Consider the following 10,639-nt stretch of genomic DNA (forward strand, 5'->3'; position numbering starts at 1 on the left):
TTATTTTCCCCACCTATTCCAACCAAAAAAAAAATGAGGGGCCTAATTTAAACATACTATGACACTCCATGTCTAAAATTTTGAGGTGATTGTATCAGTATCTACAAATACCATGTCGAGATATGCGTCGATTTTTTTTTTCTATACAGTCCTTGTGGTTGTGGCTATGTATGTATAGAAAATCCTGCATACCTCACACAGATTTGTCAGGGTGTATTCATGCAGGAATACATGCATGAACGGAGCGACTTGCCGGCCGGGCGCTTGACAAGTATGTAACCTAGTCGATCAAGTATTACGTATGCAGACCCACGAGCCGGTTTCGTGGCGGTCAATCAAGTAATACGTAACCTAGTCGATCAAGTATTGACGCTCTTTAAACCACGCCACTAAACCGGCCGTGTCTAAACAGGCAGATCGAACGGAACAGAGGATCGGGAAAACGGCCATGGACGGCGGCACAGGCTTCCCCTCTGGCTCGGACGTCCTGGCGCGCATCTTCCGGCGCGTCCAGGGCAACGCCCGCCGCCGCCTCCGCCTGGTTTGCCGGCACTGGCGCCAGGTCATCGACACGCGCACGGCGACGAGCCTGAAAAGCCGCGCCATGACGCTCGTCGTCACCGTGGAGCGCGCGTACGTCTTCGACGACCTATCCACGGAGCGATGCAGCTGGGAGATGACTCAGTGGCCCGGCCGCTTCTGGGACCCTACGAAGATGGTAGGATCATGCAACGGCATCATCTGCTTGTGCGACCGTATCGGCAACATCCTTCTACACAACCCGGTGAACCACGAGTATCTGGCCGTGCCGAGCCTGCCGCCGGGGTACCACAGCGGCACCCCGATCTGGCACCAGACCTACAGCTTCACGCACGACCAGGCGACGGGTCGCTACATGGTCGTGCACGCCCCGGGAATCTTTGGTGGCCAAGTCATGGTGTTCGTGCTCGGAGAAGCGTCCTGGCGGGACGTCGCCGTACCCTTCCCAACTCACAACTTCAAGGACGGTTTTCTAACCATCGACAGCACGATGTACTGGGCCGTGGAGGGCAAAAAAGGGAAGAAGGTCATCATGTCGTTTGAACTCGACGGCGAGCGGGCTCCGTCTGTCGTTCCACTACCGTCGTCCACAGCAGATGACTCCTGGCGCTTGACCCAGGTGCTTGGGAGGCTCGCCATCGTCTTGGGTACCGAGGTGTGGGTCATGGAGCAGCTCAGGTGGAGCCGCTGGTATAGCCTGCAGTTCTGGCGACCGCGGAATCAACCAAAATGGCACGACAGCCAGCATCTCACGCGGCCGCACTTTGCTCTTGGAAGCAATCGCGTCTTGGCGTGGCAGTGGCTATCCACGGGGGGAGGCTGCGCATTGTACCAGTACACCGCGAGCAACGACACCAAAAAGGCACGGCGTGGCACGGTGGACATCGGAGGGAGTGGCCAGGGTACGATGGTAGCCGAAATTACGACGGCGTACGATACCTTCCAAAGGTTTGACTACGTTCAGACCATGGAGAAATTGAGGGTCTACAAGTGCTGGTGAAAACAATGGTCCATTGATCTATTTGTGATTGCGCGGTCTTAGATATGGCAGATCGACACAAATAATTTGTCTCTACGTAAATGTTTAGCTTGGTTGAAACTTTTGACCCTAATATATATACTTTATCAGATTATAAGCCTTGTCCAACAAATTTCCTATGAACAGCCATGACCCATTTTTTATCTGTTTGTTCGGAGCCAGTTTTTCGTTCAGTTTTAGTTTATGTAGTTAGAGGCTGCCGGTTTCAGGGGTTATCAAATAAATAAATATCCAAAAATACAAATTTTCGATCCAATCATGGCAGATGGATCAGGCTCGACACGGCTGGTTTGCCAGGTCTACTCAACGAACGATCTTTTTTTTTTTTTGAACAAAACGAACGATCAAACTATGGGATGGCACGAATCAGATCAGTAGGAACGAGCGTGTAAGTTTAGCTCAATACTCTGAATAAAAGGCAATGAGAAAGAACAGAAAAGATGTGCGACATTAGGCAGCACAAAAAAATTATGTGTGCTCTCCCTTTCTGATCCTCAATATTGTGTGCGTGTGTGAGTGCTAAGCCTAGGGGCACGGTTGGCATTTGGTAATTGGTATCAAAGCCAGCGTGCTCGTTCGTTCGTGTGATGATGTCCGAGACCACCCTAAAGAAGGACGACGCTCACCGACAACGAAGAAAGGGGAGATCGAGAAGAAGGTGGTAGTCCATCAGGTGATGCGACACTCTAGGGGATTGTCTCAGTGGCCTATGATCACCTAGACCAACTACACCGATTGGGCCATGCATGTCATGCTCGAGGCGCGCTAGTTGTGGACATCCATCAACGTCACTACGAACCGAGCACTAGGCCGAAATGAAGATATGGAGGCTTGTCTCCACGCCATGCCACCAGATATGGTGTCCATGCTCGACACGAAGGACATCCTGAACACCATCAAGACGACGCGACTCAGTGTCATGTACATCCGCGAAGCTAAGAAGACCGTGTTGCGAAAGCAGCTCGAGACAATCAAATTTCTCTTAGGTGAGTCCATTGATGATTGATAACCCTAATAAGTAGGTGTACCAATCAATAATAATAAAAAAATTGGAAAATGAAGATGCCAATAAAATAGAAATTTTTGCGTGGTATATCTACGTAAAAGGAGTAATCCTTATTAAGAACAACTGGAAATACAATGTGTGAGTTTTGTCAGTAAGATGAAACATAAACAACCTTTTTTCCAATGCAAGTTTGCTCGTTCAGTATGTTTAGTCATCAAATAGTTTCAACCTTATATCTAGCAACTGTCTCTTTTTAGCAAAACTTTACCTAATTATGGGCCGGTTCTAAATAACTCTGGCAGGCTCCAGCTTTCTGTGAGAACCGGAGTACTACGTCGCTGATCCAAACATACAGACATACTCACATACAGTCTCGTCAAGAGCCCAACAGGCCAACACACTGTGTCATGGTCCGTTGCCCACTCCCGAGGCAGAGCCATCGACGCCCGGAGGCCAGAGCTGTCTCTGCTCCGGAGGTTCGCATGTTTGGCCGATCTGGTACTTGCTGCTACTGCTAGGCTGGGTCGCCATCTTATGCACGGATCACGGTGGTCGCGCGCTCGTTTGCGACCGTCGGCGCCAACTTGCAGGACCAGCAACCGCGACGGCCGGGCTCCTCGTGGTTCGACGCTCCGATCTGGTCCTGCCGGAGCTCCGGCTGCGCGACGACATATTTGCTCGGAACATGTTTGTGAAAATGCGTCTGTCAGTCTGTGGGTACATGTTTGGGACGCGCATCCCTCTGCGCCCGAGATATTTGCCCGGAACATGTTTGGATGCAAAGCTGCCGTATGCTGGCGGATGTTCTGAAGCAAATGTACATTAGAGAGGCTGCTTGTCAACGGCAATGTTGATGCTGTTGATGTTTCAGGGTTTTTGTGTTGTACAACTGATAGGATTACCGAGTTGAAGACATGCTCTGCTTGCCCAGTTGCCATAATGCTCTAGCTGTTGGCGGCTTGGTGCTGCATTGCAGTGAACTTGTCTTTATTATAAGATGCTCATGTGAATAAACTCTGTACTTACTTTCTTATTGGTCTTCACAGAGGCTGGCAGCAGCGTCATCAACATACAGTGATGCACGTATATTGAAAAGGTTTTCGGAGGACCTGAGAGTGCTGCACCGTGTGGCCGTGTGGCAGATTTCAAGCGATCTTTGCGTCTGAATTGTGTCATTGTCCATTTGCTGATTCATCTCTACTAGACATGTCCTTATATAAGGTAAGAATCTTGCTATATAAGGTAACGGACAGGATTGCACTTCTTATTTTGCTTGTTCGATGGTCGCCTGCTGATGTTTGTATATATCAGTGCCGGACTGCAGGGTTTGGAGGTTAGCTTGGTGGAGGCAGTGCAGAGGCTAAATATAATGGTTGCCCAAAACTCTTCCTGATAAATGAATCATGGTATATATCTGATGATGACCTGAGGTAATTACATGCTTTAGCTTCGATTATTGTGTATTACCATGTTCAGACATGTTTTTTTTTAAGGCTGTGTGCATCAACCGATGCAGAGGCCGGGGATCACCCCATTTCGAAGAAAAAAAGACATGTTTTTTTCAACCTTCTTGAGTGCAAACTGTATAGTTTTGAAGTTTTGGTTAACTGGAAATCTGGAATATTGAGTGTTTAAGACTATAAGCCCAAAGAGTTTATAATTTATCACTAAGTTTGCATTGCAGAAACTTTACTGCTTTCCACTTCATGGAAATAGAGGGAACCGAAGACCCTTTTTACAACTCACATTTTAGAATGTTTGTTAGAAAAAATCCGCATACAAACTGTAATCCCTAGTAATCATCAGTACGAATACTTATAAACTTAAGAGTTGATTTTCTACATGTTCTGAAGTTTCATTGGATAACATCACAGCATGTGTGTTACTTCTGGTAAGTGTCTCTGGAATAGCACACTGTTAACCATAACCACATCACATTTCTCCTTTCATTTACTGCAGAATTGTGTTCCTTGTCCTCTTAAGTCTTCACACACCACTATTGCTGGTTTTACCAGATGCGAAGCAGCATGTACAAAGCATACTGAAGGCTAGGAAAGTATCCCCATGAACAGAAACTAAAATTTACGTGGGGTGCTCACATAGCTGTGGTTTGATTAGAAGTTATTTCTGCATGTAGAGGTTCCAAATGGTGAAATATTTTACTATAAAATTCTCAAACTAAATGGCATATAACATTATAAATAAATAGTTATCTCTATTGATTTACTATTGGAAAAACATAAGGGAGAAGCTTGTTGCATCTATACCAACTAGTAAACGTGCAGTCTTAGGAATTTATTTGCCATCCTTTGTGGACTCAGCCTTCTCAAACTTTTGACTCCGGCGATCATTGGCGAAAAATGCAGACACGGTAGAAACGTATTTTAGGCATAGGAAAGTTATAATTTACACATATAATTTTATCCAAACCCAGAAAGATCATTGATGTTCATTTCAATAAAAACCAATCAAGTAATAAAAAAGACACAAATTTGCAATATATTCATTGAGGAAGTTTATCACACAAAAATTGATGGTTGACACGACCCAAAAAACACCGAGTATGCCGATTTCAGTGACAGCGGGCTTTAAAAGTATGCACTCAACTTATTATTTATTCCAGACCTGCATGTCTAATCAATTTGGTCCATCTTGTTAACTTACTTTTGCAAGGACGGGTTATAATTGAAACAATTTTCTATGGAATCAAACAAATCTGTGCTTATAATCACGACTGATTTACACAAATCAAGCCGTAGCTCCATAACTCACATGATAAAAGATTTTAAGCCTTTAGATACCTGAACGGGACAACTTGGTGATGCTCTGCCGTGAAGACTTTTGATAATATTGGTGAGTGGGGAGGTGGTCGGTGAGGAAGATACATATTTTGCAGGGGTAGTGTAGCTTTATCGGAGGCACTCGGCAAAAAAATCGATGGGTATAGGCACAATTAGATCCTTATAATTGAGATCTGATTTAGCAAATCATTATAATAATTAAATTAAATGTGGAAGAAAAAATATATCATCCATTTTCATCGCAATAGTTAGCTCGTGACTAGATAATCCAATATTTCCTTGTAACAACTACCATGTCTACCGAAAGAAGGAGAACCAGATAAAAATATGTATATTTCCTCATATAATCATCAGTTAATAAATATATATTGACGGAGAAAAATCAAATGGCAAACTTATGTTATGTGATTTTTTCCATCAATATATCGTTGGTAACTGATGATTATGTGATTTTACTTATTCTGTATAAGGAAACATACATATTTTTAGTTGGTTTTTTGTTTTAAACTTTTTTTTCGTAGACATGGTAGCTGCTACAAAGAAATATTAGAGCTAGCTAATGCGATGAAAAGTGACGATATATTTTTTCCTTCCACGCTTATTTTAATTATTATATTGATATGCTAAATCAGATCTCAATTATGTGGATCTAATTGCACCTATGCTGATTGATTTTTTTTGCCGACCGCCTCCTATAAAGCTAAACCACCCGTACACAATACGTGTCATCCTGAGCGACCACCTCCCCAACTCATCAATATTATCAAGAGTCTTCAGATCATCACCAACCTCCCCAACTCATCAATATTATCAAGAGTCTTCACATCATCACCAAATTTTCCCATTCAGGTACGTAAAGGTTCAAATCTTTTATCTAATGTTAATTATGGAGCTACGGCTTGATTTGGGTCCATCAATCGTGATTATAAGCAGAGATTGGTTTGATTCATTATAAAATTGCTTCAATTACGACCTGTCTTGGCAAGAGCAAGTTAACAAGATGGACCAAATTGATTAAACACGCAGCTCTGGAATAAATAATAAGATGATTGTGTTTATTAAAATTTTAAATCCAATTGTCACTGAAATCGGTCTACTTGGTGTTTCTTTTGGGTCATATGAACCATCATTTATTTTGTCATTTTTGTGTGATAGACTTTATCAATGAATATATTGCAAGTCTGTGCCTTTTTTTATTACTTACTATTATCTTTTTATTGGATTTTATTGAAGTGCCGAGTTCGGATAAAACTGCATGTGTAAATTATAAAAATTTATGCCAAAAATACGTTTCTGCGGTGTTTGCATTATCCATCCATGATTGCCGGAATCGAAAATTTGAGAAGGCTGAGGCGACAAAGGGTGACAAATAAATTCCTAAGATTACACATGTGTGGCACATGCACGTTTACTAGTGAGTTATAGTGTTCAAACACGATCTTAACTCCTATGGCATTCTTTTCAAGCTTTTGATATTAGTTTTTCTGTTGCAATGAACAATTCTGTCAGTTTTGTGGGGAACTGTTGCAAGCGTGAATACACGGCTTTAAATTTGAGAGCGCTAAAGTGCAAACCAAATAGAAAAATAGAATGTTCGCAAGATAAACTTATACTAAATGCTGGAATGTCTCAGCCAACAACTCCTTACGTTTACAGTAGACTGATCTTTTCTTGAAAGAAACATAGATGGATCGCATAATGGCAATGAATACCGCTACTGGAAGAGTAATGTAAAAATATTTGAGGTCCACTTGATAGAAAGTTAAATTATAATTAACTATTCCATCTACAGTGGGAAGTTATTGGCAAAGTTGCTGGAACAAACACACGGAAGCATGGACATAGCGGAAAACCGTTGATTCCTGCAATGATAGCTGATAATATGCAATACCAGTAAGAAGTCGTTTGGAAGCCAGGCTTTCCTTTCATTTGTAGCATGTTGAAATGAATACATGTGTTTATTTCATTTACATTGTAATTCTAGAAATAGAAACTTGTTTGGTTGCCACAGAAATTGTAAATGACAGCAAAATTCAGTATTTAATTTGTAAATGGCTTCCATAGAGAAACGCAAATGACAGGTCTCAGCTTGGAATCGTGTTTACCCATGGATTCATTTTGCTAGATTTCCTAAATGAAATGACGACCCAATTATGTGGCAACCAAACAGCCCACCTATGGAATTCCAAAATGAATTCTAGGATTCCAGGCCCAAAAGATGGATACCAAACGACTTCTAAGGTGATTCACAGAGAAGGTCCATATTCTGTATCACCATGATTCAGCAGAAACACATAGCTTTGTGTTTATACCTGACCACACCTAAGCTGCACACAAAGAGGATGTAAGATTACCACTTCAAAACTTTGATCTTCATGGAAAGTTTATTATAGAAGTTCTGTTGACCTGGTATTGAAAAAAATGTTATATTTTAAGGAAAAAGTTGCTGTTATTTTTCTAGTGGGACAAAATATGTCATAAAACTATGCAAACTTGACAAAAGGATGGGCCCATCAATTGTACAAAAATAATCTATGCTATTTTTCACATGTTACTCAAAAGTCTTCTGCAAGATTTTCTTACCTTAACTTCCTTCTCTTAGTGAGAAAAGTTGAAGAAAAGAAAGCTATGCACTATGCTGTAATGATAAGCACAAGATGGTACTTGCATTTTGGAATTGGTTTACAAAGTACGAGGTAAATGATGGAGAATGTATGGTTATTCTTATTCAGATTGCTTTCCATGAAAGTTCAGAAGTGAGTGCCATAGTAGAGAAAACCATGATCTATGTGCGCTCCAACCTTACTTTTTGCACTAGATCCTTGTAACTGATTTGACTTTGGACCTTTGGTATTTCTGTTAGTTGAAAGGGCAACCAGGGTTGGTGAACATCGTTAAATTATTATGGTAGTGATAAGGGGCCTTTCCCTGAATGTCACAACCTGTGAGTTTTCCTTTCTTTTCCACTAAAGAGCTGTGGCATATTTTTTAAGAATACACTATTCTTGTTTTGAAGTTTTGAGAACATGCAGGAGAGATGTATTAAGTAGAGTGAAGATCAAACCATGCAGGATACAAAGGTGCTAAAGCCCTTCGTGGCCTTCCCTCCACTCCAGGCCTCCAGATGACAATCCAAACTTGGCCCTGTCAGGCTAACAGATGTTAGCCTTGTATAGTTTTTTCATCATCTTGTTCTTTCTTTCTTTCTCTTTCTTTTTTGTAGCCCGGCTACATTGCTGTACTCACCCTCTTTCTTTGCGGTTTCCTTCTAATATACACAAGCCAAAGCATGTGTTCGAGGAAAAAAAACTCAAAGGAGTAATACAAGAGAGGAAACAAAAATATGAACATGGCCAATTATCTTCTTCTTAATGAGATTGTGGAGCGCTCCATGACAATTTTTCAGAATTGTAGTTACTCTTTTGCTAGTGACCTGAGACATGAACCTTCACCAGTCCATCTTCACTCTTTTATCTGGTGCAAGATGATAGTAGATGAACCCTTTATCAATGTCTGCGTAGACCACTATTTTCATTTCATATTTACAGGCACGGTATATTTGGAGTCGGCATATCCAAAGTAGTCAAACTCAGCACTTAGATAGGTATAATAGTTGACAGTGCTGATCGCACAGGCAAACAGCAATACCTGAATTACCTCAAGTGGTGAAAGTGAATCGAGGTATTTCTGCACACTGGTCACTCGACACCTGCGCTCTGAAAATTACTGACTACCTCTTTCGACATGACGATTTCTCTGGCATCTTTATCTGTCACATGGTTCTGGCCAGTTGCATCAGCTGCGTTGGTACATCCAGATGCTGAATGACTACTACAGATTTCGCATTGTGGGTGAACAGAACATGTTCAGGAACCTCGATAATTGAGTAGAATAAGCTGATATCGACAATGACATGGTAGTAATACGTACTGATACGTCCTGTTCTTAAGCACATTTCCGTTTGTCTAACCTCTGTTGTGAGTTACTAACAGTGTTTCTGGTCGCCCTTTCCCTAAACATGCTGTAGGGTTCCTGGCAGGCACTGGACACCGTCTACCTGCCCAGTTCAATGATTCTGCTACTTTACTGTTATGCAATGTCTTAGCTGTCTGGGAATCAACCATGAGAAGCATGCAAGTGAAGTACAGCGGAAGTTGAGAGTCTGTTGCATCTTCTGAAGATGATCTAAATCTCGTGTTCCAAAATTGGAGTACAGGCACATCCATCCTTTTTGAAAAATACATACTATCCACAGTGTGTTATACAAACAAAACAATTGAAGCAAGTACGGTTGTACTTGAAGCAATTTTCTAATGAATCAAACTAATCTCTGCTTATAATCACGACTGATTTACAAAAATCAAGCCGTAACTCCATAATTCACACGAGGTAAAAGATTTGTTTTGCCTTACCATACCTGAACGCACCGGCGGAGCCAAATTTCAGAGAATGGGTGTACATGGTTCCAAAAAGTAGTAAAAGGTTTCAATTTATCGTATATGTAATGATAAGCACAACATTTTGGAATTATCTTAAAAAGTACCAGATAAATGGTGGAGAATGTATGATTCTTCTTGTTGAGATAGCTTTCCATGAAAGTTCAGAAGTGAGTGTCACAGGAAAGCAAACCATGATCTATGTGTGCTCCAACCTTTTTGCGCTAGATCCTTGTAACTGATTTGACTTTGGACCTTTGGTATTTCTGTTAGTTGAAAGGGCAACCTGGTGAACATCGCTAAATTATTTGGCCATTTCCCTATAATGCCATGAATGTCACAATCTGTGATTTTTTTGCTTTCTTTTTCCACTAAAGAGCAGTGACATATTTTTCAAGAATACAATATTTTTCTTTTAAATTTTTGAGAACATGCTGGAGAGGTGCATGTGTGTGCATGTATGTATTAAGTAGAGTGAAGGTCAAACTGTGCAGGGGCGGGGAAGTAACTCAAAGGAGTAATACAAGAGAGGAAAGAAAAATAAGAATAGGGCCAATTCTCTTCTTAATGAAATTGTGGAACCCCTGCCTTCTTGATGAGGTCTGTCGAAAAAAAGAAGACGTCTACGGTCAATGACCTAAGAGCATGTCACAACCTTAAATTGGACTATAACTATAAGGAACAAATTGTTAACACTTAACAGCGCATCTACCCTGGTTTTCTTACTTTTTTCTTTTTATGCTTTACGTCACGTGGCTTCTGTCGTTCTGCGCTATTATGGAATTTTCTTGGAGCTGGCAAGAAGACAGAGAAATGC

General features: G+C 41.5%; 1 protein-coding gene across 1 annotated transcript; it reads left to right on the top strand.

The window, feature by feature from the left end:
• Window positions 1–448: 448 nt before the first annotated feature.
• LOC127340019 (F-box protein At3g07870-like) lies at window positions 449–1,540 on the top strand. The gene has a single exon (XM_051365803.1). It carries the CDS (start codon window positions 449–451, stop codon window positions 1,538–1,540), a length of 1,092 nt encoding a protein of 363 aa, XP_051221763.1.
• The last annotated feature ends 9,099 nt before the right edge of the window (window positions 1,541–10,639 follow it).

Source organism: Lolium perenne, chromosome 3 (genome assembly GCF_019359855.2).
Source record: "Lolium perenne isolate Kyuss_39 chromosome 3, Kyuss_2.0, whole genome shotgun sequence".
In the NCBI taxonomy this organism is placed as follows: domain Eukaryota; kingdom Viridiplantae; phylum Streptophyta; class Magnoliopsida; order Poales; family Poaceae; genus Lolium; species Lolium perenne.

Coding starts and splice junctions, on each gene's coding strand:
- LOC127340019 (XM_051365803.1), top strand. CDS start 449: ATGGACGGCGGCACAGGCTTCCCCTCTGGCTCGGACGTCCTGGCGCGC.